Here is a 26,744-nt window from a genome sequence, read left to right as displayed (position 1 = left end):
TTATGTCTCAGCAGGATTTGGAAAAACTTGTCCATGCTTTTATTTTCAGTAGACTTGACTACTGTAACAGTGTCTTTACAGGTCTCCCTGGTTTATAAATCACTAAACGGTTTAGGGCCAAAATATATATTCTGATCTGCTGCTACACTATGACCCACCCAGACCTCTCAGGTCGTCTGGGACAGGTCTGCTTGTTGTCCCCAGAGTCAGAACTAAACAGGGGGAAGCAGCGTTCAGTTTTTATGCTCCACATATCTGGAACAAACTCCCAGAAAACTGCAGGTCCGCTGCAACTCTCACTTCTTTTAAATCAAGGCTGAAGACCTTTCTTTTTGATGTTGCCTTTCTTTAAATAATTGTAATTGTAATAAAAACTTTACTCTTGTCATAGTCAAAAAAAAGTATATTATTCTAAAGATCATGTTCATCATCAAGTTTACCTGCCAACAATGAAAAGGAAGATTTCAATTACCTATTTTTCTTTAAGGTTGTAATGTAGCTACATATTTACCGCCACATTACCTGATTTATTGGATTTCGTTTTAATTTCTGTACTGACATGAATGTTCCATTGTACCATAAAAATGTATTTTTTCTTTGATTTCAAAAGTCTGTCACTCAATTGCCTAAAAATGCCAACTTTATTTTGTATATTATGCTTCTCATCATGTTATTACCGATATCAACATATTATGGAAGTGGTAAAGAATAATCAATGCATGTTTGATGTCTGAACGTACCATAGACATCAGAATCAAATCAAATAACTAACAGTTTTGCTCTTAGCTACAGTACAGCCTAATGCTGGTGGGTATTTTTAATTTGGAAGCATTGTTAGAAGTTGGTAATATGTGCAAAATTGTGACTCACAAATAACTAGGTACCTGAATGACTTCAAACAACCTGAAAATATAAACATTTTACTGTGGAAGCTGAAACAAAACATTGCACGTTTTCCTAAATTTCATAATACAACAAAAAATATAACAAATAAAACAAACATACTAGAGTCATCTAAAGCATTTATTAAATGACGCTTAAAAATTGTTGAATGAGAACTTTCAAGTAATTTGTCAAAATACCAAAACCGAGCAAACAAACAGATTTGGTTGTAAATTTGATTGCTTCATACAACCCAGTTACATACAATATTTACACTACAAAGTGCCAAACTTTACAAATGTCATCCATAACATGTAGATAAACTAATAAACCATGGAAATGAATAGCAACATAAGTACACAGATTACTTTAAACTTGTAAAATGTATCTTCATGTGGAACAGGTGGCTCAAAACTGACATTTCTGAGTGATAGATGAGGTTTAGAATAAGGTTTGTCAAGGTTATCTGTGCTTGGAGCTTGCAGACCCCCCAGCTCAAATAAAAAGTTCAAGTGCATTGAGTGCCTCGGCCTCCATCTCAGTTGGTCTTTCAGCCACAGCCTGCGAGAGAAACTCGTCCAGGAAGTTTTCAGTGTTGGGTGCATTCATCTGCGACACAGCAGCGACAACACTGACCCCACAGTCCAACTGGTCAACTCCATCTTGCCCGTTGGCAAGCATCTCAAGAAAGCCGCTGCTGTCTGGTGAAAGGTGGCTGGCTGTCGTTGCTGGCGAGAGAAGGTCCGAGAGGAAGTCGTCGCAGATGGAGCCGTCGTAGGTGCTGGAGGTGACCGTGTTAGGGGAGCCCTGCTGACCCAACATTTCATTCAGCTTGGCGAGCTTCTTCTTCTTTGCCTTTAGTTTCTTTATCAGCTTGTACCTGAGGGCTTCGGTGTCGCTGAGACCCAGAGGAAGCTTCGAGGACTGGCTGCTAGGTTTCTTTGAGGAGGATATTTCAGGGAGCTTTCCTCCAGGCATAGGAAGTGATGTACCAGACACCACTGTAGTGTCCTTTAGGGATTTCTGGTGGTTACCAATTATGGGTAGAAACGGCTTTGATTTACCATTGAGAAGTGCAGGAGATGGGACTGGACTTGGGGTGTTTGAGCTCTTTGCAGCGAATCCACCGTACATTTCTGCAGCTTTAAGTGGGAGACCTTCACTCTCCTCTGTCCTGAGCTGTGGTTTATGGAAGAATCTATCAGAAGTCTGCTGTCTTCTCACAGGGTTGGGCGTAGAGTGAGCAGGAGGAGTGGACTTTACTTGTGTGACCGAGGTGTTGGGGGTGAGCTTGGCAATCGTCTTGTGAACGTGGTTCAGTGGGTGTTTGCTGAGCAGGAAGGACCAGCGGGCATTCTGAGGCGGCATTGTGGGACTCTTCTGACTAGTGGACAGGGATGAGGTATCTGTAGAAGACACGGGGGACACTTGCTGTGTAGTTTCAACAGGTGGCGTGTCATCCTGAGCAGCAGCAGCAGCAGCAGTAGTAGTCTCAAGTTTGCTACTGATCACTTCGGACGGCTCAGAAGATTCAGGTGAAATATTCGGAGCTGCTTTTGGCACGGCTGCCTTTTTAACCATTTGTCTGCCAACTGTTTTGCCTCTGCCGACTCGTCTCCCTCGCCCTCTCTTGCCACCAGGCACAAACGTAGGATCACTAGACGAGCCATTCGCAGAATCAGATGACGTGTAGGTGGTGGGGACCTCAACATCAGGGCCGTGAGACATTTCACTACCTATTGCAGCGGAGGAGCTGTCTGGTGTTTCATTCCTGCTGGGAACACTAAAATCATCCGTTTGTTCGTTGTCCTTTAAAGGCTGCATTTCTTTCTCTTCTTTTATTTCCACCAGTGTGAGTGTTATGATGTCATTATGGGAAAGACCCTCGAAGGCATCGAGCAGCGTTGTGGAACCTATCGATGTATCAACACCGGCTGTGACTGTTGTGTCTAGGATGTTGCTGCTGTCTTCGGACAGTGAGAGTGCACAGACGATGTCAGCAGTGTCGTTGTAAGACGCGAATAGAGACTGATCAGGAGTGCAAGCCAACAGTTCTTCTGCTGTTAAGTCTTTGTCACCTTGACTGGGGTTCATCTCATTTTGAGATGGGGGAGATTCAGGAAATGTGCTGGAGGGAGAACAGGCACAAGGCTCTTTATCCTCCTCCACTTCCCAGAAGATGACGTGCATCTCCTGAGCAGGGACCGGGAGCTTTTGGTAGCTCTTACAGTTTGGATGTTTCAAGTCGTCATATTCCAGCCATGATCCTGTAAGGAACAAGTACGACAATACACTGTTAAATCTATTAAACAGTAGGAAAATGCCTCACTGAGAGTAGTAATCCCATTTACAGGCGCAAAAACAGCAGTAGCACATAGAAAAGAACACAGAAATTGCAAAACATAATGCAGAACAATAAGAAAATATTGGTAAAAATAAAATAAAAATAAACGTAGCTGACAAGCCACATAAAGCATGTTCTATAAATGACAATGAAACGGACTAAATGGCTGGAGTCTTCTGTAGTTTAACATTGCATGAATTCACCACTAGAATGTGCTGTTGGCAAACTACTATGTAGAGGAATAAAAATATCAACCTTCATGTGACTGAACTATGAGCTAAGGTGTTTTACTTTCACACCAAGTGCAGAGTAGCTTACAGCTCAATACAGAGAAGCAGACAAAAAACTGTTCTGATTCAGCTCAGTTTTCCATGTAAAAATATTGTAATAAATGGCATGCTCTTATTGTTGGGATTGGAATTCATGTGTGCTTGTGTTTAATGACAATGTATAAATTGTGTGTTAATTATCATAATCCTTTTATTGTTTGACTTTAAATGTACTGTACTGTGCACAAGTGACTTGAATGAAGAATGCAGTGAGACAGGATGACAGGTGGACATGGGTAGACATCTGGTGTACGTTCATCTGTTCACCTTTGACCTCTGCCTACAGTAAGATAGCCGAGTTGGACACCAGAGTGGCGGGATAGACATATTGTTCATAACCATGTTAGGAGAAGGTTATTTAAAATATGTAACCAGAATACCGGACGTAAGCAGAAAAAGAAGGCTAAATACAGTAGAAAGTCACCATGGATGTTGAGATGGTTTTGAATGCTGAACTGCATGCATCTCCCAGTAACGTGTGTTCAAAAGAAAGCTGCATCTACTCTGAAGACATCTGAATCGGTCATCTTTCAAGTCTCCTCATTCCACAACCAGATATCACTCAAGATGGTAAAGTAATTAATAGGGGTGTAAAGATTCACCGATACGAATTGGTATCCGGTTGTATTATCACAAATATGGCTACATCGATACATGGACCCCTGCGTCAGTCTAAAGGGACCAAGATTTAACCAATGGCCCGGTTCTAACGTCACAAATCGGCTGACTGAAGCATTGCTGTCAATTCAACGAAACTGCTGCGGTGCGCGCAACGCTGTTCAAAGAGCATTGCGAGTAATACATCGTGGATATTGTAAATTGTACTAGCTGCGGTCTGTGAGTCATCCATCCATGTGTGCGTGTTCATAAACATGTGAGTAGACTGGTATAAATGTATACAGATATGCATTTGGGTGTGTTAAGTTTATATTGACATTTATATGTTCTAAGATGCTTAGTTATATTAGCATAAAAGTTTGCTAGCCGCACGCTAACGCTCAAAACAGTATTATTGTGCTCACATACCCATGTAATACTGTATATGAACAATATTAATTGGAGTACTCGCAGTGGCTGTGTAACGTGGACCTATATTTGAGTTTCTGTCTCTCAGATTACAGCAGCAAGGAGGCGGTTTCATTTAACATCCAGCGGATGTGATTTGGTTAGGAGTGGCTCACTAATTAAATATAAGTTACAGCGTATACTATTAGCACGTCCTAGCTTTCCTATTCCCTGGTCCCTTCTACAAAATACATATTTATTTGAAGGTAGGCTTGCTTTATAGAATTGGCTTATTTTCATTTATAATGGGAAATGAATGTGTGTAAATTAAACAAAAATTAACTGTGTCTATCAGATTGAATCGTATCTCAGTGTATCGCACCAACATTGAACCGAACTGAATCGTTTCATATTAAAATGTATCGTCCCTGAACTGTATCGCAGCCCATGTATCTAGATACGTATCGGATCGTCCTATAAGGGACAGATGTACACCCCTAGTAATTAAACATATTTTTTTCTTTTTCTTAAAAGATTATTTATTTTCGGCCTTTATTTTGACAGCTGAAGACATGACAGGGGAGAGAGAGGCGGAACGACAAGCAGCAAAGGGCCGCAGGTCGGAGTCGAACCCGGTCCCACTGCGTCGAGGAGTAAACCTCTATATGTGGGCACTCGCTCTACCAACTGAGCTGTCTGGGCGTCCAATTAAACATATTTTAAAATGTATATCTAATCATGCAAACCAGGCTGCCATTGCAAGCTAATTAATGTACCTACATTTCAACAGTAAAGATACCGATCACACGTTATATCAGTGAAAACAAGTAATAAAACTATAACAGAATACCTACCATCAGAATTACAAATCCAGGTGACAAAGTGTTTAAGTTGATGGTTGTACTGTATGACAGTGGTGATGGAGTAGCGTTTCCCCTTGAAGGTGAAGGCGTAGATTCTGACATCGTTGTCAGGAAGCCCTTCTACAAAGTGCAGCTCAAACACCGGAGGCACACTAAACAAAACACAAAGCAAAAGTAAAAAACTAAACGGATTGAAAAGTCTTGAAAAGGACTCTCTAAATATCATCTTGTCATTCCTGCTAATGTACAGACGTGTTATTATCAGACTACATGTTCTACTATAAGATGGTTACGCTTAATATTCAATTGTGGACATTGCAAAACTACAGCTTTATCTTTTCATTTCAGAAAATTGTTGAATGTTGAGTAATAATTAATAGGTAAAGGTAATTCACACCAGGAATAAGTTACAACCACTTTAAGACAGAGACAGTGAGTGCTTTGGCTTAACACCTGTAGGTGGACAGTCAAAAATAATTAGTTAATTTTTTGTGTAGCTGTGGCGGCACATAGCTTTTCTCCATTTACCATAGAGACATTTTTTGTAATCTTGCACAGGACTTGGTAATAAATGTTCGTATTTTTATAATCATACATTTGACTTTGTTATTATCTGAAGACTATGGGAAAGCAACTTCGCCCCATATATAATCATTCAATAGCTAATAGTTTGTTAAAGCTATAGTGCGTAGTTTCTGTCTTCCCCATGAGGATTTCTAAGTAATGACAACAACACTGTCGGCGCGTCCACATGATACAAGCCTTCCGTGATCGCGCACAGCCCCCCCCCCCTCCTCCACGCAGTTGCTAGTATGTAAGGAGGACATGGAGGATTAAAAAAACATGGACTCTTCAGAAGAGGTCACCAGACGACAGAATCTTCTGAACATAGCCATACTGAGAAATCCAGAGAGAGTTGTGTGGAGTGTACAGTCTTAATTAGCTTTGTAGCAACTCATTTGGCAATGGCTTGAATGTAACGGACGTTGACAATTATCAAAAAGTTATGTACTAAAGCTTTAAAAAGGACATCCTTTGTTAGTAGTAATTCATTTACCCCGTGCTTCAACAACTACAATATAACCATTCCCTAACAGTGGATGTAATTGCTTGGAAAATGGTGGTCTGATTTGAAGCAAATTCAAACAGTGTCTCACACACACACACACACACACACACACACACACACACACACACTCTCTCACTCTTCAAAAAGGCTGGTCATCATAAAGCTTCTGCTAATATCCAACAACTTTAAAACTAAAGGTGATTATTACCTCTCCAGCATCATAGTCCTCCTCTGATTCTTCTGGCCACACACGTTGCACGGGGCCAAGTGGACTGCATCCAGAGGGCGCCAATCAGGCAAAACATTTGTGAAGGTGGGGAGAGTATTCACAACCCTGAAAAGAGCAGTGTAACATACATTTAGGATTTATACAGTTTCACAAGAGGAGCATGTATTAGAAAATAATTATATTTTCCTAACAATGTGGTGTTTACATGTCAACAATGAATATTAGTTGTAGTATCTGGGATACCAACATATAATGACGCCCAGTTAAACTTGTATCATCTATTGATTTGGTTATGGTACCATCTGGGAAACAAAATTTGTTGAACTAATTATTGACAGAAAAATTAGTTATAAAATGAGAGCTGCAGCCCTACACTTTATTCTCCCAAAATCGTTTAGTTCTCACTACCACAACTGAGGGGGTAAGTTGGCACAGCCATTATACGATCACAATTGACTTTTGGTAGCATAATTTCATATCATATTACCAAAACATGACCATGCACTGTTCTGTACAGGTGTGAAATGGCTTTACTGGACATGTTTTCTTTTCTCCATCAAACCTGTCGCTAATCACCAAAACTGAATGAACTAAGGCATGGATACCTGAACTGAGCCCGACGGGCCGGGCCGGGTTCGGACAGATATTTAGAAATTATGGTCGGGTTCGGGTCGGGCTTGGTCACATCAGCGCGATAAGGCATTTGTTGTAAAATGGTGCTGCGGCTCCTTTAAGAGAGCTCATTTCGTGTGTAAAGTGGGCAGAAGAGAGATAGAGAAAGAGGAAGCAGACGTGTAGATGCGACCGGAGCAGAGTTGGTGGAATACGTTTAAGTTTTGTACACAGTGTGTGCGGTGTCCGACATGAACCCCAGACTGAAAGCCAAGTTCATTCAATTGCTCACCAGAAACAGGATTTTAACCCCGACGTTATTCATTTTATAACGTCGGCCCTGGAGGTAACGAGTCTCCCCTGGTTTTCTGATCACGGTCGGAATCGAAGCAAGCAGTGAAGGTTAACACATTGAACATTTTAAATTAAACAGCTTATTAACGTGTGCTTGTTGTCCCGTGTGCGCTGATGCGCTCATCTGTTGACATTTCCGAATGCCTTCCTATAGTTGCTTAATAAAAGCGGGCTTTCCACACAAACAAACGTACATGTGTCATTAGTATGAGAAAAAAAACCGAGATTTTAACTGTGCTCGGACATAAATATCTTAATGCCTGTCGGGCTTTCTGTTCGAGCCCGGCCCGCGTCCGACAGAACCGTGACCGAACCCGGCCCGGGCTCGAACAGAAAATTTCGGCCCGATCCGGACTCTAGAATGAACTGAGAGTTTTAGGCCTGTATTGTGGAGACTATTCACAATCACTTGTTGATAAATGAGTCAAAGTGCAAAGAGATTTGAGAAAAAAAAGCTACTTATTACAAGGAATGTATACCAACTTGTCTTCAGTGATTCATTAATCTATATATTCCCTTCCCCAAACAAACCTGAGGCAGAGGTGTATTAGTTCCCAGCATGCTTACTTTCTCTGAGCATTCAATCTCTAAAGCAAGTTTCAAACAGACAAACACTCTAGTTAGTCAAGTAAAATATGTAGTATTGTATCACCCACCTTTCTTTCGTGGTAGTTTTGCATTCACTGCACTTGAACTCCCAGTAAAAGGTCGACTGGAAGAGAGGCTCCACCCAAGAGTCCATCTGTAGCAGAAGCGGAAAGGCAAATACCGGAGTTTCCCTCTGACCTGAAAGTACAAACATGCAGCAGTTAGAGCATCGTCACAGGTGCGAGTGCTGACAGGAGCTGCGGTTACACACTCCACTTCCAGGTAGTTCTAAAGAATTCAATCTGTGGGTGAGATATGGGCCAAATTTTGGAGATCACGTGTCCGCACGCCTGAAAATGAATAGTGTTTCTCTTCTGCCTGTATCCAAACTATCTGCATTGTGTTACCCCCTCACTATCCTTGCCCATCCCTTTGTATTTTCAGTATCGAAAGAGTGACAGCCACAAAGCAAGTTTTCCCATGTTCATATAAAGCCAGGAAAATCCAAGGTTTGCATGTCCAAACCTGCCACTTTTTGTTATCAGGTGATAATGGCTGTTTTGAAATTTCAAGATTAACTCTTGCCATGGATTCTAAACAGGGATTCCTGCCAAATACCTAAAGCACAATACACCAAGGTGGAAAAAAACAAAAAAATAATTAAGCACTTTGAAAATCTAACATGGGCCTTTCACATTGTGCAAAAGCTGTGATGTGAAGGACTACTCCTTTATATACTTATTTTTTGTCGCTGTAATCTATTTGGCCAAAAAGTGGCATTAGGCAACATTAAATCTAATATTCATGAACAGAAGGGTTGAGGGACCCTGGGAGCACTTTGTTGGCGAGTTTGAAAAACGTTTGCTCAGAAATCTCTTCATGTTCACAGTACTGTAGCTTAGTACAATTTGCATATTGTTCCTTCCTGAATGAACACTGGTTTCCTATCAGTCCTGGTGGCTCCAGAGATACAGTTCAAAGAAATATTTGATTTCTTTATATTTATTAACTTCTACAAATCTCTCTACAGCTGTGTGGGAGAGTCTGTTCTTGCTTCTCGCACCTCAAATGAAAAGTATAAATTCATGAAATTGAATCCAAAAATTGGCCTCAGCAGACCAATGTCTAATTTTAATATTAACCTAGGAGTGGGCAATATGAATGAAAAAAGATCATATCACAATTTTTTTCCAGGCTGGATCACGATCGACAATCTTATTATATCTATAATTCTCTTAAAGCTATAGTGCGTAGTTTCTGTCGCCCCCATGAGGAATTCTAAGTAATGACAACAACACTGTCGTTGAATCAACATGAGGCAAGCCTTTCGTGATTGTGCCCCACTCCCACCACTCCTCCACACAGTTGCTACTTAGCCAAGGGGACACAGAGGGTTAAATAAAAAAAAATAAATAAAAAAAATTAAAAAAAAGGAGCTAATTATCTTCACTTGAGCTTCTGTGCGCGAAAGTCGCTGGACGACACTAACAGCCATATTGAGGAATATAGAGAGAGCTTTGTGGAGTTGATAGTCTCATTTGGCAATGGCTTGAATGTAACGGACGTTGAAGAATATAAAATAGTTACGCACTATAGCTTTAAGACTATTTTTCTGAACAGTACAAACAAATTTCCCTATTTAAAAAAAATTGTAGCCCTACAAGGTAATGGAACCAGTGTCCGAAATTAACTTTTTGACTCACCGGCCAAGTTGGTAGGTAGATGAAAAAAATCCACAGGCCAAGCCTATTTCTTAACTGCTAATTATCTTGTCAGTCCTAACTTTGAACCAGCAAGTTGCGTTTTAAGCTCCTCTTTTTTCTGCTTGCGGAGAGCTACGTGACTATTGATGAGGACCGGCGAGTTAAACCGGCCATCCGAGAGTTTACCAGGCAGACAAAGCTGACAACCTGCAGGTGGAGGCGCTGGAGACAGACTCGGACATACACGCCGCGGGCCTCTGTGGACTTGCGTCAGTCCGGCAAGCGGTTTCAGGAAAGTGGCTGCATGTGCATCTACACGACAATGCACAGATCATCAACATCGGTACAACATCGCGGACACGGAGTGCGGTAAGTGTGTCAGAGCCTGTGTAAACGCTGTCTATCAGTAAACAGAAGACGTGGTGGCTGGCGTCTGGTGCGTGCGCCGGTGTTTGCTTTAAGTTTCTTTAAATACTTCCAAATATTTATCATTACTTTTCGAAACCCACATGATAAGATCCACTGTACAGCACTCATTTACTGTTACTCCCGTTACTTTCTTCTTCCAAAGCAAAGCCAGGAGTTGAGTACTCACAAAAACTTCATTAACTGCATGCCACATTTATCAGAGCACACAAGGCCAAATTGCCTCCTAAGTTACCATCTGACCGGCTAATGATAAAAAACAAACGATGTAGCAATTTTGGTGAGCACCAGCGCAGTGCTCACTCAGTGCACCATGGTTACATTACATAACTTCCAGCAAACTTCACAGAGAACAATGAGGGCAAAACAGCATCACAGATCAGTTTTAACTGAATATTCTCTGGTCTAGCTCAGCTAAAATCACTGAATCGGTCAGCGTGTCGTTTTCCTCCAAGCCTGTTTGTATGTGCTCTCTCACGCGACTCTTTTTTTTCCTTTTTTTTTTTTTAAAACAAGTCGGGAAGCCGACATCAACGCCTAACTTTATTTTTAATATTATCAAATAAGAGAAAACGGTTCTCTCGTCCTAAAATGGTCATAAATTGATACTAGAGTAGCATACTTCCTTGTTTAATGCTGTACCTGCAATGAATGAAATGCAGAGGAGAAAAATTTAACTGCACCAGTCTCCAGAAAAATCATCCGTTGAATAACTGATGTTGACTGTTTATTTGGGTCTTAGAACGTAATCACTGTAAAACAATCAGGAAAAAAAGCTCTCAGCTCATCTTTCACAGCTCGTTTCGCTCTCTCTTCGCTTATTGTAGGCAGAGAGCCTACTGTTCAATGACGAATTTAAGCACAAAACCAGGGCTGCGCCGTGGTTTTGTTTCGTTCTCTGCCGTGCATCATACCACACCGGGAGCGCTTCAGAAGCAGCGTTTTGCCTGCCCGACTTGCAGGTTTTGGGGCACGCCCCTGGACCCCTCTAGTGGGATCGCATCGTCACCTTTTCCCCCCCTGATGTGTCTGCATCCCTGAAAACACTAGTTCTGGTGGTGTCCAGCTGACTGAAGTATGCAACAACATTAGCCGTTTCCTGAATATGACGAAAACCCCCCTACCCATTTCCGGCACGTGAGGTAGTTGGTTTGCATCGCTCCCGGGTTGTGAGCCAGGTCGCTTGAATCTAGAGATGGTCCGATACCATTTTTTGCTTCCCGATACCGATACCTGAACTTGCGTATCGGCCGATACCGAGTACCGATCCGATACCAGCGTGTCATATATTTTATTATGTTTTAAGAACTGTATACTACTATCCCTGTATGGATGTGATATTATTTCTAACTTTGTTGTCGGTCTGGCTCAGGTTAAACTCTTTGTGAAACATGAATGCCACAGAACTTTCTTTTATTCTGCAGTTTGACAGTCAGTTATAACGGAAAAAGAACATAAATAAACTACTTTAACGTATTTTTTCTTTAGGGCTTTATTACGTGGTATCGGATCGGTGCATAAACTCCAGTACTTCCCGATACCGATACCAGTGTTTTAGGCAGTATCGGAGCCGATACCGACACTGGTATCGGTACATCTCTACTTGAATTGTTAAAAGAGAAGAGTTAAACAAGGGTCAGATAAACCTAGTCCGGCCCTGGTCATTATCGCATGAAAGAAGTATAAGTTGAGAAGAAAAAAAAGGTTAAGAAAAGAACGATGCAGTAGCACTCAATAAGTGAAGTTTGCCTTTCTCGTCGCATCCAATAGAAACCCATTTTAAATAGTGCACACGGCGAATGGCGCATATCCATTCAGAATGCATGTCTTAACACATTTCTGAGCGGTAGTATCATCTCCTGATACCTACTCACAGATTTGTTCAGACCACTTTTTGACTGGCATTGGCCTGAACCCGTACCTAATGTTAAAGGTCTTGAATTGCCTCTCGGTGGTGTGGGTCAGTGGAGACAGACACCAACTAAGAATGTCCAAAAACATCACTTTCCTATACTTAAATTTATTTCAGCTTGGCTGGTGCAGATGGTGTGTCTTCAGTGTCTGCGCTTACCCAGTTTGCAATGCAGCTTGGGCTGCAGTAGTTTGAAGACTGACATCCTGAGACTGTGCAGGTCTGCATTGGCCTTTTGCAGCACTTGATTAGGCACCCTCACAATACCATCTAAACAGAAACAACACACATAAATGCATTGCATTATATTATTAAAACAAAAATGTTTCATCAGTAAATTAACTTAAAATGTTTTTTAGTCAATAGGATTTGCCTTCTTTTTTTTTTTACTGATGGAAGCATTATTACAGTCAGACGGCACTAAGATATTTGTGCTCATCCGAAATATTTTCATGCGAACACATCAGGGTCAGTTCACCAAAATCACAAAAAACCAAATCCATAACATGTTCTCAATTAACCCTTGTGGTATCTAGAAAGGCAGACTGTTTCACTTGTGCCCAAATATTGATAACCTGTCAAACTTCTGCTACCATCCCAATACAATGGAGGAAAGTCATATTGCTATATTTCAATGCTCAATGTTTTGTTTCAGTACAAGTACATCCATTATATTGAGGCAGAAGAAGCAATCTCAGTGATGATTATCTTAAAACCTCAAACGACAACAATCTGCATGACTAGATACCACAAGAGGTGCAGAAAAAGAGGAAAATATAGGTGACTTAGCAGTTTAAGTGGCATTTTAAGATTAGTGTATTTTTACAAACAAGAACAACAGAAGCATAGAGGATATTAAATATTACTAACGTTCTGTTGATTGTAGATGCACTACTACAAATTTAAAAAAATACCACACAGACTGTTGCAATGATATTACACTCACATACTGTAGATTATCTGTTTAACTTACCCCTGCCAGTCTGTTGATGGATTTGGATGGCAGTACAAATGTCTTCATATCCTGTCATCAGCTGCCAGACGGATGACCGCTGAGGCTCATCTTTATGTTTACACTTTCTCAAACTCTTACAGTTTACCAAAGCAACAAGCAGCGAGTCCAGCCAACACAGGTTGTCGCTGTTCCTCCAGAAAAGCCGATTCGGAACAGATACAAGCTTCTCCGACTCCGTTATCGTGGTAGTGGACAAACCCTCAGTTGCTGACTTAAAGCCTCCTATGTCCTTACATGTGGTGATGTCCGCAGACAGCGATTTCTGTTCCGTCCTTGCTGCTTGTTCGTTGTGCTGTGGCGATGGAATATTCATTTCAGTCGAATACATGTCCCCATTTGTGAAAAAGGACTGACTGGAGTCCAGAGGGCAGCGTCTGTTCAGCACCTCAGGAGAACTCACCACGTGCTTGAAGTCATCCTCTGATGTACCAAGAGCACCATGGTGAGGAGAAAGCTCAGGCTCATCCCCATCAGAGGTTAACAAGGCTTCTGATGAGCACTGCAGTTGTCCAGCTGGTGTCATGCATGTAGGAGATACAAAAGTATCTCTACAGGCAGCATTCTCTGGTTCCTGGTCCAAAGCATAATCCTTGTGTAGTGACTCCCGTCCTGTTGTCTCTGTAACTGGAGAATCCCTGTATCCATTTACCTTTCCACCGTCTGTCTTGGGTGCTGCATGTTGGCCACTGCTGACAACGTTTACAGCACCATGTTCTACTTGGCTGATAAGTGCGTCTGTAATACTTTGAGGCCCAAGACTGTCAAGTTCACTTGATCGCAGGCGTTTGTGTTCGGGTCTAATCAGCTCTTCCTTTTCCAGTGCAAAGGGATGTTTTCTTTTTTCCCCGACAGTGGGCTCCACAGGAGCCAAGCTCGCCAAAACATCCTCCAAGGACCGGCTGACAAGAGGGAAGAGGCACTATGGGAATGGATACAGAAAGGTTAGCATGGCACATAGCAAAAAAGACATGAAACATTGTTCATCTGTGTGTGTGTGTGCCGCAGGGTTGTGCGGCGATGGGAGTGTCAACTAAATGGTCCATTTGCACTTTTGTGTCGCCCTGTCATGTTTCTCCAAAAGTTGTATCTGTCATCTTCTTTTGCCGCAGGCTGCTGCCGTTTATTCCCCCGGCACCCCCCCATGCGCAGCCCAAACACACTAGCCCATTCAAAATAATGCGTTTTTCCCCAGCCAGCCTGAGGGCCGCTGCAGGCTATGTAAACCGGGCCTTACCTGTGGGTTTGTGCAGAGCGTGATTGACTCCTGGAGGTTGATGCGGAAAGAGCGCAGAACATAGGTCAAGCCCTTCGAAGTACACCAGGGACAATACTCCAGTGAAGCAGCTCTTTGCTGAACCTTTAAAAAAACATGACGTGGTATTAATAAAGATCACTGACCTCCAAACAAAAGGCGGAGTTGTTTCACTATTTTTTTTTATATATTTAAACCCAAGTTATCAAACAGGTGAAAAACATACAAAGCTAGGCAAAAAAAAATGTCGCCATTCATGCAAACTTAAATTTTAACCTATATACATTTTCATCAGATGAATGGATTTTTTCCTACCACCTTCGCTGCCACTTTTTAGCATCTCCATCTCTCCACCGCTGTCAGCAGCATTCATTATTAGATTCTTCCAAACACATTTAAATACTCATCTGTACACATGCATTCGAGTAACCAAAGACTTTAGGAAGGTTTTACTTGATTTACCTTGCAGAAGTGGAACATACAAGAGTAAGAACTGCTGAAAGTAATTGTTAGGTTTTAGTGTTTGTCTTTTTCCTTTCTAAACTTTAGCCTCGGGTTTCTGCTCGTCAATGTCAGTGTAAGTGACAGTTTAGTCAGGATGAATGTGGAGCAAATTTTTAGCAATATCAGTAGGTGTCAAGTACATATACAAAGTAACTTTTCTATGTAGTACACAGTTTCTCATAACGTACATAATATAACAATCTTTGATTCCACACATCATTATATGCTTCAAGCCAACCAAAAACTTTCGCCTTTTACTACCAAAGATTTCCATTTGTGTTTTGTTTCTTTCATTTGGAATGGTACTGCCCAGTCACAGTATTTTTCAAATATAATTCAGCTTTGCGCAAGTGACAACAGTTAGAGGAAAACATGAGCTCTACTGACTTTTCCCAAATACCCCACCAGTGGTGAGGCCAAAGCCCCCAAACCAGTGTCTTCACCAGTCATTGGTAAACCACTGCTGCTCTTCTGGTCCACAGCTGTCCGGTGCCATTCAAAACATATTACCATGTCACTGCAACCTGGCTCACCTCCAAAGGAGCTGAAGAGAACAATACAGCACCACATAGGGCAATGTTACTCAATGCTTACAAGTTATAGAGGTAAATGCAAATGCACTCTATTTTAGAGTAAGAACATAAGATTATACATACCGTGAGACTATAGAAATCTGTAAACCAAGCTTTTCTATATTGTTTATACAGTGATAACTCACTTTAATAGCTCGTTATATTTGAGGCAATGCTAAAAAAAAATAAAAAAAAATAGGTATACGTGCAGTTTAGTGTCCCAAATTCCCCATACAATGTCCTTAATTATGAACCTGCTAAACCACCTGTTTAACAGGTGTTTGGGTTATGGTTAGGGCAACCTGTCTCAAATAAGACCCTCATCATTTGGGACACTCAGTTTTTGGGAAGAAAATTCGGGACACTAAACTGCACGTATACCACTACAACGTTATATTATGGTACAAGATTGTATTCATACTGTCTACCCCTACTCTACGTTTGTTCAAAAACGTTTTGGTCCAAATGTAGTTGTAATGTAGTTTAGGATTAACGTTACGTATGTTACATCAACAGTTTATGCTAATATCAACGATATTAGAGGAAATAATCCAGGACCAAAGCTGTTTTCCTATCCCTCTCCTATAGAAAGATGTTTGTAGGCACCACCTATGATTAAGAACAGGAGTCTATGGGTGTAACTGTTGAAAAGCACACTTGTAATATACGTACGTTTTAAGGGCAAAATGTTAAGATGCATCTGCAAAGGCAAATAAAGTTACATTATTCACTCAATTTTAAGTCCATTGACAACCCTAACGTTACATGCACTAACTAGCTAACATTAAACTATCAGCCTCTGCACCTGGCGGCTAGCATGCTAACATATTAGCCTAAGCCGGGCATTCATTTCAGTCGTTGGTCTCATTTTCAGCTTTCGTGAATAAAAACGTATACGTACCGACACCAAATTTAAATTATATTTTATATTACGATGCTGATCCGCGAAATTCATCCGCACAGAGTTGTATTTGTTAATCCCTGCATGCTGAGTGAGTCCATGTGCATCCCTTTGCCAGTTCGTGTTAGAAACGTTGTGTTCAGATCGCTACCGGTTGTGCAGCGGTCTTTGTCTTCCCCCTCTGACTGACAATGGTTCCGCTGGCCCCCACTTGGTACTTCAAGGAAACTGCAATGGACTGCGCTCAAGTTATTGTTCATGTTGGTAGGCTACTGTAGGTTTGTAAAGCCCTGCCCATGAGACGGGGATTAATCGGTGTACATGAACACGGACGCGATAAAAGATATGCTGCATTTAATCTCGTTATTAATTATCATATATAGCAATAGGTCGAGGCAATTAGCATAATTATTTCTTGTCTTTTAAAGCATAATTTTAGAAGGGAAATATGAATCGTGAATGCCATGTTTTTATCAGTGAAATATAAACTACTTAAAAGTAGTCTTAAAATACGTAAATTCAATTGCAATTCTAATTTTCAATCTCATTTTTCAACGATATTATGACTATTATTATTATTATTATTGTTACTACTATTTTAATAGTAGCCTAGTAGTAGTAGCAGTAGTAGTAGTAAGCCTGCTTGTTAATAGATAATCATTAAACTGGTTTAGATTGAGTTAATTGGAAACAGCAGAACTGGTATATTTTAAACTGATATGAAACAGAAGAGCAAGAAACCTTTCACATTTAACAAATTGATGGATTGATTGTCAAAATTGAAACTGATTAGCCTACTTTTCTGTTCTATTTCAGATGTACTTGCAGCAATAAGTGACCTGAGATACTTCTGTTTTGAAATACTAGTATACACTTATCCTTCATTAAGTCTGTAGTTTACTTATCTAGTTTTATAAAAAAGCGAGGTAAAAGGGTGGAGTTGGTTAGGTGGGGATGTGATGGGGATTACATCCCCATCACTCTGGTATTATAATATAATACAGTCCAAGTCTCACACCTCCTGATCTGCTCTTGTACTCCCCCAACCCACATACACATTTACAGACGTACACACACGTATTCCTCAACCCAATCCCGCCTCTTGCATGTGCCCTCCTCCCTTAAGCCCCTCCTGTATCTGCTGCTCTCCTGTCCTCTATTTTCCTCTTGATGACAAAATTAATTTGCATTTCTTTCCCAGGGAGTGCTCATTAAAATGCATAAACCGGCCGCCTCCTAGCCTCATAGCTTTCTGCCGTGGCATCTTCTGATGCAAAATGAGACACAGACAGGCAGCATCACAGGCAGACATGTGGCCTGAGTCTGGGTTGTGATTGGCATTTGGAATCAGTTCACCCTTCCCATTCTTAATTCAAGGATAAGAATAAACTCTGTGTCAGCCATTTTTCTTTGTTTCTTTATTAGCTGCTAAGCAGAAGGATATTTATTAGACTATTCATTAAATGCATATAGAACAATGCATAAAAACAATTAATAATTTCTTCAGAATGTATGATTATAATATTACCTTCAGTGAGCATATGCTGCAAATCATAATGAACATGGACATTTGCTTTATTTTAGCACCCCACCCTCCACCATCACATTTAAACACACAGACAAGCATTTATCAGAAGTCAGATAATTGCATTATCTCCACTTTGGGTGAAATAAGCAAGTCATCTTGAGAAAGGCCCCTTTCACTGAATTTTTTGCAGGCTGCTTGCTCAATGCACGCCCTTTTCTCTTCTGTTTATATGTGTTTAAAATGTAAGTTATTGCCCCTAGTTAGGATATGTTCAATTAGTGCACAGCAAGTGTAGTGACCGTACACATTACGGGTCCGGAGATAACGACAGTTAAAGAAGAAAACACTCATTAAATCAATTCTAATCTTTGTCCGATGGTGGCGCTAGAGCAAGGTCACAGGGTCATCAAACACATCACAGTAGTTTCTTTGAATAGCACGAATGTGCACAGCAAAATTAATATCTATGCAACCTTTTGTTGATCAGACAAACAAGCAAATACACAATCGTATGACCTCTTGACATCTCTTGACTGAGCTAATGAGCCAAATTGTTCAACAGCAGCACAACAAAATGTAGCTTTATAGTGTTGTTGAATTACATGAAGATACATATGAGAGCAAAACAGGTGGAACAACTGTGAAAACCTTATGAGATAAGATATCTAGTATAAATAATGTATGCAAATCTGTATAAAATTATCAAAAAGGAGGATTTTGTTAGTGTTAAGTAAAATATTAGTTTTTAATCTGGTCCAACATGTAATTTCATAAAAAAGTCTAATCCATGAACTGTTGTAAAAGCCCTGATCTGTTTATATAATATGGCTGGAAACAATGGGTTGCATTAAAATGAATGGATTCTCACTATTGTCTTTTTTCAATTTAAATATATTGTTATATTTAGGGTTTTAACCATTTCATTGCACAGAACAATGCATCTGGGGTTGGGAGTGAAAAGCCTACTGCTATGCTATCATACGGACCTGTTATTTCTATGGGAACTGCAATTGGCAAATTTGAATATATTATTGCAAAACAACAGGCCTGCAAGCAATATGTCACTCTGTCTAATTGTTATAAAAGATAATAAAACATTCTGTAGCCCTAAATTATTGCCAAATGACTTCCTTCTAACTATAAACTGCTTTCTTCACTAATGTTGACTCTTTGATCTCATTAGTTTTAATTAGGGATGAGCACACTATCATATTTCAATCAGCTACTGTATATGAAGCCTATACAAAGTTGACTAAAAGGCATATTGTCCTGGGAAAATATAAAAACAATTAATCTCAAGGCCTAGTATATACATATGTAATGTATTTATCATGATGTGATGCCTGCTGATACATGCATACTGTATATTAGAACACAGGCTAGAAGCAAACGTAGCACTGTGCACAGTGCCAGCTAAAAGTAATTATGTATGCTATACTTGTCGGAAAGACTAAAACAAAGTGTGGTATAGTTAGCGTATTGACGTTTTCCTCAATAATGGCCTGGAAATGAAAATCGCGACTTATATCAGAAGGAGGCCATTAACTGAATCGTTATTGTGTTTTCATTCTAACTCGGAGCCAAATCATTTAAAATGTCATCTCCAGTGATTAACTATCCCGTATGGGATGAGAAAACGCGTCTGCTATATTTTACACGTGAATAAGCGAAGTTCACTTTATGCATTTATTAAGTCATAATTTGCAAATAAGATCACGTGCATTGAGGAGAATGTATGGAGCCGGTTGATGAAGAGGGGAACAGTCCATCTAACACAATCGCACAACATTTTACAGCTGACTCGTTCACTGACTACAAGCGCTCCACGTTGTCTCATTCATTTAACTTGCCTACTGTACACTGTGCTCAACGTAGTGAATTCAATACTATGGCAAACACACTACACTACTACCAGCTTCAGCATGCTGGGACAGGAATATTTTTGTATCCACGCGCCTCAGAAAACTTCAGTGACGTTTCACAAAAGGAAGCCAATGGAACCTCGTCTTCTATTAGGACAATGAAAAGCCTCTGTCCAATCGGATGAGCGCCAGACTGGGAGCCGGCCAATGGCGTGAGAGCCCCGCCGAGAGTAATGTTAGAGAGCTGAAGACTGAAGACACTGCGTATCGCCCTGTGTTCCCTCACACACAGCCATTGCAGAGCATTGAGATCCAGTGATAGTCCCTAGGTAAGTATCACATTCCGAAATGTTAAGTGTTCGTAATGATGATAATGAAGATAACATTTATACATATCTTGCTTATGTGTTTTCTATGATCGAATGCGAAACCTGTTACTGTTTGTAAATTATTTGATTGCGGTGAAACGTCAAAAAACAACAAAATAGCGGCGCTAAGTAGGTAACGTTACATTGCCCTACCTGGGAGTGTGGACCAGACGCTCTATAAAAAAGAAGAAATGAATATTAACCTTGACAAAATTCGACGAAAAACGTTGATTTTGGTAAATGCTAATAATTTTGTATATTACTGTCGTATCATTTATACAAAATGGAGCCAAATCAAACAATAGATATCGCGTAAAAATTCAGGAATGTATAGCGGACAACACGGTTAGCGACAATGGTAGAAGACTCGCCGTTTGCTAGCCATTGCAGTGCATTGCGAAGCTGAACGCCTGTCATGTGAAGACTGGGAAGTGTCCGGGGTTTTGATACAAATTCAAATTTATAAAAACATAGGAAAAAGAAAGACCGTCTTAAAGTATACATGGTCATATGTTTGTTTGTCATAATTCGCCCGAGAAGACGGCGAAAAAATTACCTCACGATCTGCGCTTTACTGTAATGGCTGACTGTATTCGCATAGGAGGCAAGGCAGCGAGGCAAATGGGAAGCTAGTGACAGAGGCGCAGTTGAGTTCAACTTTTTCTAACCGTGTTTTCTAGAGAAACAAGCCCGTAACTATAAAATGTAACGACGGCAAAATAAAGTTCAATCTTTCGTGATTAGAACGACGCCATTGCGAGATTTTTCCGATGCTTTTAAAACCTTTTAATCGGGGGTTGAAATTAAGTGGTCGCCGCGGTCGCTCTGCCCTCTATTGCATGCAGTGCAATGGCTGTGCGTTGACACAAAGAGAAGGAGCCATATTCTCCATGTTAGTGGATGAAGACGAGCGGCCATTAGGAGCTCATAGAAACCAAGGCAGTAGCACAGCCCGCTCATAGACACAGCACAGACCCAATGTATTACTATACAAACCGGCTAGTGCAATAGGAATCAATCGGGGAAATATTTTGTCAAGATCGCCGGCTTTCCAGACATATTTGTCGTGTTGCAAAGCGAACTGAAGGGCGGGAGGAGACATTTGATGGGGACTTTCTTTCATGAAGAAGGCATTCTCACAAAATGGAAGAAGAAATATTGCTGTCGTTGTTGACCTCCTTTTCCTCAACGAAAGCCTATGCGCCATTACTACTTCGGTCGACACAGCTTAACGGGGAGTTACAGTAGCATTTAATAGGAACATGTATAGGGAAAATTGAGCAGTTTTAAACACTATTCGCAAATCTTGTGGAATTATTTCTAGATTAAGAGAAAATGAAGACTGATAAAATAAGATTATCAAATTACATTGAATCGCAGTTTTTAAGTGTTATATTCAATAAATACGCCTTTATGTAAAATTTGTGTCTTTTTTGTGTCAAAGTTATTTGTTTGATGAAACATGAACATTAATGAAACAGGGTGTCTCCAGAAGTCATATTAATATTGCATATGAGGTTTTAGGTTTTTTTTTTTGTTGTTGTCATTTTGTCTTAAGAGCCAGGTCCACTGTTAAAGTCACACAGAGGGCTAAGGTGTATGTTATGCAGTTGCACTTGGGGAACTTTTGCAGTTTTCACGTGAAAGTGATACGGACCGAAAAGTGGATCGTTGCACTGAAAAATATATTTATTTTAATTGTTTGTGTTTTGTATTCTTGAATCCTTAGCGATGTGTTTAGCCATTTTTAAACCACCACATGGGAGTTGACCACTGCGTTTTATTTAAAGTCCACTGCGCAGATTACTTCAATAAATAAACTCATTCTCATCGCATTAGCCCAGTCTGTGCCGTGCGGCTTTATTTCATAATAACTGTTTTTAACGGGTCCTAACTTAGTGCAGTTTGACAGCTGGGAGGGCGGGTCACCTAGGTAGCGTATCAATACTAGTGGTCAATAGAGAGAAATAAAAAGTGTCCATTGTTATGACATGCTAGGCAGGTACATCTCACCTACTATACAATGTATATTTAGAATTATGGATTTAAGATATAATTAATACGCTTATTTATTTAAAAAAAATAAAAATAGACTTTTTTTTTTTTTTCGTCTATAAAGCTTTTAGGATACAGAATTTGGACCATTTAACACAACACCCCAGCCAGTTGTCCATCTGTTCATGTAAGCTAATTCTAAACCTTTGTTTTTAGATACTGCTGTCAAGCTGTCAAGATGGTGAGAGAGGCAGGAAAGCCAAGGGGCAAGATGTCCTCCTATGCATATTTTGTCCAGACCTGTCGGGAGGAGCACAAGAAGAAACACCCCGAAGCTTCGGTTAACTTTGCGGAGTTCTCCAAGAAGTGCTCTGAGCGATGGAAGGTAGGATGGATGATAAACTGTATAAATAAACTTGTCTGTTTCTTAAATTTCAAATTTTATTCTTGAGATTGGAATCATTGCTGTGCATCAAGATAATTCAGGTGCAGGATGTTTGGTCATTTTACTTGACTAGTTGCTCTCAAGATGCCCACACAGTACCATCAGCAAGTAACCTCTTTGTTTTCAGCTGATGTCTGGCAAGGAGAAGGGCAAATTTGAGGATCTGGCCAAGCTGGACAAGGTACGCTATGAGAAGGAGATGATGAACTTTGTTCCAGCCCAGGGAAAAGGCAAGAAGAAGAAGTACAAGGACCCCAATGCCCCCAAGAGACCCCCGTAAGTACTGGAAGTCAACAGTTAATTTATTTGCTCTTGAAACAAAAACTGTTCAAATTCAAAAAAAAAATTGAATCACGAGCAGCTGAACAGTATGAAGCACATTTACATTGTATTAATAACAAGCAATTATTTTTTTTTTTTTCCAGATCTGCCTTCTTCATCTTTTGCTCAGAGTTTCGCCCTAAGGTGAAAGGCGAGACCCCTGGTCTGTCCATTGGAGATGTTGCCAAGAGGTTGGGTGAGATGTGGAATGGCACCGCTTTGGAGGACAAGCAGCCCTTTGAGAAAAAGGCAGCTAAACTGAAGGAGAAGTATGAGAAGGTAAAGACATGGTGATCTGTTGTATTAAGTCGTGTTTCCATTCACCTATTTTGATGCACATTTTGTATCGCATTAGAAAAGCTGAATGCAAACTGCAAAACTTAATAACCCTTCCTCAATTTTTATGCTTTTACTTCGTCGGAAAATAATTGATTCGCCAATTGGAATATGAAAACTCCTTTGCCATAAGTTCTAATATAGCGAACATGTAACTCACAGGACAAAACTTGCTCAATTGAACCAAATTCCTTAAGACCTTCATTTTGTGGTTAGATGGCCAATGCGATGTTTTGTTTCCGATTAGCAACCTCTACTTCTTCTACTCCGTTTTCTGGCATGTTACAGCCATGCGTAGCCTCTGACCAAACTACGCTGTAGTCGAGTTCATTCGCTCCAAACCAGTTGATGATAAATGCACCTAATTCACGTTTCTTTTTTTCACTTGACAATTGAATGGAAACACAGCTATAGACTCTCACTTGTGAGCTATCATTAGAAATGACTGTATGGGTCTCTGTATTAGTTAAATAAAATGTCATTCCTCCATCGCAGGACGTCGCAGCATATCGCGCTAAGGGCAAAACGGGCGGTAGTGGCGGTCCAGCAGCAGCAAAAGCCCCGGCCAAGGTAGAGAAGAAGGTGGAAGATGACGATGATGACGATGATGATGATGAGGAGGATGACTATGATGATGATGATGACGAGTAGATGCAGAGTGACATATGTAGTGGTCATTTTCTTGTTTATAAAGCATTTAACCCCCTTGTACACACTTCACTTATTGAAAGAAAATATGTTAGTATCCAAGGGGTAGGAAAAAAAACAACAAAAAAGGCTGTGTATATCGGTTGTTTTTATGCTGTACAGTTTTTTTTCTCCTTTTTGTATAGTTGACACTACGCAAGTACTGTGTCTGTATCTTTCTGCCAGTCTTATTTTTTCAGTGATAGTTCCTAGACCACTATCTTGCCTGGTACAGTGTAAAGGGGTGGGCTTACAGTATTTACCCTAGCTAGAGGTGCACAGCACATAAAAAAAACTTTGAGTTAGATCTGAGTGTTTCTTCTTCTTTCTTTTTTTTCTTTTCCTTGTGTGTTTTTATTTCAAATGACATGTTATCAAAATTGACGTATCACAGTTGTTTTACTGATCTTTATGTACCACTGTAATAGCAAGAATAAGAAAAGAAAACGCCTTGTTGAAATTTAAATTGCTTCTGATGTCAATAAACATTTTTTTTTTTTAATAAATCTGTTTTGTATTGCTAATGTTTTGCAGGTTTCCTCCTCCCAATATTAAATGGGTCTTTTGGTGAGGGCAGACTAATTTCAGTATACATTAATACACAATTAATTTGAGTATAAACTATATGCGTGGTCCAGAAGAGTAGTGTTCAGATAAGAATGGGCTAAACAGAAGCCAAAACAAGCTGCTTTATCCACTGGTATATCAGCATTGCCAAAATCAATGCAAACAATTAAAACCTAGATGATTAAATATACAAGAGTCTATACGTCAAATTTTTTTTCTTATAGAACGAGTGATTTTTCATCTTTTTGGAGGTGAGTCTTGTGTGCTAACACCCATTGCTGTCTACTCATTTAAGTACAATGTTACGTTATGATGTAGAGAGACAACTGAATAGAGTGGGGAAACGTCTAATGACTCGGGCCTCAATAAGCTGTTCCTATGAAGTGTGGCTCGTCATCAAAACTGTTACCCATCATGCATGTTTTAGCCTACTCTGGTTGTATGCAAACAAGCAGTGTATTGAAGCTCCTTGGAGGTACACTGAAAGTTGTAGCATGATTGCTCTACATGCATCACTGACTTACTGTTTTATTTAGATACAGCTGCTTCATCTCTCACATACTCCTATTCAGGATTAAAAAAAAAAGACCATTTATATAAGAAGGATTATGTGCTTTGAAAACCCAGTGACATAAGAATATGGCTGATGTGTACAAAGCACTGCAGTCTAAACCTAAAAGGCACACGCATACTGTACATTGTGGTGTCAACAACACAGTTTTCCTCATGGGAGAGCGCTTCATTCAGACTGTGGGTTACCAACTGTCAGCCTGAGCACACACATAGAAATGAGCAGAGCAGCACAGACATATCTCTGATCTGTGGTGTAAATTACAAGGATGTGTCTTCTTCGGTGCTGCATATCTGCTCCGTCTCAGCACTAATGTCAGCCTTGGCCTGCTGAATGAGGCTTGGTATCAAGTAGGCTGGAGGACAGGCAAACACAGGGCAGCAGCTGACCTCTGCACTCCTCTGATAAAGCCCAGCCAGTCCCTGAAGGTGACATAGCCTCTTGCTATCCCTGATCATTCCTCGCACTTACTGATGATGCTTGCTTTTCCAATTAAATTTGAATCTAGCGGATGATGACAGCCATGGTGAAATTTCTTAAATCCCCAACCTTGAGTTATATCATGGATGTGTTGTCTACATCTGTTATTGTCCTGAAAAATAGAAAAGCTGCATGGAAAGCTAACTGGAGGCAATATACAATTACCAAACATGTGACAGCTGCAAGCTGCTGTCACTGCTGATTATTATTTCCCTACTGTTCCCGTGTGCAGTGCCCTGCCTACAGTTACAACAGGTTAAGGAAAGCAGTTAAAATGGTGAATGTTTACACTCGCATCAACTGAATTGGCCATCAGATTGTCCTATTCATATCGCAGTGGATCATGCAGGATTCAGCAGGAAAAGGGGACTGAAACAGTTGCAGCGCCTGGTAGCTGCACTCAGCTGTTGATCAGTGTCTGTAAGGGCCTATACAGACCAGAAGTGCGCATACAGTATAGCAGGTTTAGCTACACAGTGGCTCCAAAACCTTAATCCCAGCCACCTGGTGTCCACTGTACACACTGCGTTCAATCAATGGTCTCCGGTGACATCTAGTGGTCACATAACTGCAACTGCATCAAAACTGGCGATAAAGTCCATCATCAAAGAGGAGATCAGAGGTGTTTCCAAACTGTAACTCATTTTCAATCCATATTTTATTTGAATAACAGGCCTTCGTTAAATAATCGGTCAGGGGATGAAAGATTGAGATATGTTATATAAGTATAGTCCTGTACAAAAAGGGCCAAAGCCATCTCCCCCTGTTGAGGAGGCTGAGGTCTTTTGGTGTGTGCAATCAGTTAAAAACATTCTATGACTCTGTGGTTGTGTCTGCAATCTTTTATGCAGTATCCTGCTGGGGAGCTGGGAGCACAGAGAGGGACAGGAAAAGGCTAAACAGACTGGTGAAGAGGGCTAGCTCTGTTCTGGTCTGCCCTTTGGACACCATAGAGGAGGTGAGGGAGAGGAGGATGTTAGCCAGGCTGGCATCAATCATGGGCAACACCTCTCACCCCCAACAT

At 40.6% G+C, this 26,744-nt stretch overlaps 2 protein-coding genes across 3 annotated transcripts; one reads left to right on the top strand and one right to left on the bottom strand.

Moving 5' to 3' along the window:
* Nucleotides 1-904: 904 nt before the first annotated feature.
* Nucleotides 905-16,713, bottom strand: uspl1 (ubiquitin specific peptidase like 1). Of its 2 annotated transcripts, XM_078265654.1 has the most exons (10): nucleotides 16,561-16,713; nucleotides 16,332-16,359; nucleotides 15,475-15,631; nucleotides 14,566-14,688; nucleotides 13,290-14,250; nucleotides 12,476-12,586; nucleotides 8,344-8,473; nucleotides 6,701-6,826; nucleotides 5,415-5,575; nucleotides 905-3,149 (listed from the first exon to the last, which is right to left on the bottom strand). In XM_078265654.1, exons 3-10 carry the CDS (start codon nucleotides 15,598-15,600, stop codon nucleotides 1,378-1,380), a joined length of 3,510 nt encoding a protein of 1,169 aa, XP_078121780.1. In that variant the 5' UTR covers nucleotides 15,601-15,631; nucleotides 16,332-16,359; nucleotides 16,561-16,713; the 3' UTR covers nucleotides 905-1,377. The 2 variants fall into 2 exon arrangements, with proteins under 2 accessions (XP_078121780.1, XP_078121779.1); XM_078265653.1 differs by lacking the exon at nucleotides 16,332-16,359.
* Nucleotides 16,714-20,170: 3,457 nt separating this feature from the next.
* hmgb1a (high mobility group box 1a) lies at nucleotides 20,171-24,600 on the top strand. Its single transcript, XM_078265842.1, has 5 exons — nucleotides 20,171-20,279; nucleotides 22,530-22,698; nucleotides 22,886-23,034; nucleotides 23,184-23,358; nucleotides 23,911-24,600. The coding sequence occupies exons 2-5, from the start codon at nucleotides 22,552-22,554 to the stop codon at nucleotides 24,064-24,066; spliced, it is 627 nt and encodes a 208-aa protein (XP_078121968.1). The 5' UTR covers nucleotides 20,171-20,279; nucleotides 22,530-22,551; the 3' UTR covers nucleotides 24,067-24,600.
* The last annotated feature ends 2,144 nt before the right edge of the window (nucleotides 24,601-26,744 follow it).

Source organism: Sander vitreus, chromosome 13 (genome assembly GCF_031162955.1).
Source record: "Sander vitreus isolate 19-12246 chromosome 13, sanVit1, whole genome shotgun sequence".
Lineage (NCBI taxonomy): Eukaryota > Metazoa > Chordata > Actinopteri > Perciformes > Percidae > Sander > Sander vitreus.
Note: the sequence above shows the minus strand (reverse complement) of the source record. Positions and strands in the feature narration are given on the sequence as shown.

Excerpts from the sequence above, each read along its gene's own strand:
- hmgb1a (XM_078265842.1), top strand. The coding sequence starts at position 22,552 with ATGGTGAGAGAGGCAGGAAAGCCAAGGGGCAAGATGTCCTCCTATGCA. Across the intron at positions 23,035-23,183 it reads AATGCCCCCAAGAGACCCCC|ATCTGCCTTCTTCATCTTTT; the intron begins GTAAGTACTGGA and ends TTTTTTTTCCAG. Across the intron at positions 23,359-23,910 it reads TGAAGGAGAAGTATGAGAAG|GACGTCGCAGCATATCGCGC; the intron begins GTAAAGACATGG and ends CCTCCATCGCAG.
- uspl1 (XM_078265654.1), bottom strand. The coding sequence starts at position 15,600 with ATGGTAATATGTTTTGAATGGCACCGGACAGCTGTGGACCAGAAGAGC. Across the intron at positions 14,251-14,565 it reads CGCTCTGCACAAACCCACAG|TGCCTCTTCCCTCTTGTCAG; the intron begins GTAAGGCCCGGT and ends CCATTCCCATAG. Across the intron at positions 6,827-8,343 it reads AAAACTACCACGAAAGAAAG|GGTTGTGAATACTCTCCCCA; the intron begins GTGGGTGATACA and ends TGCTCTTTTCAG.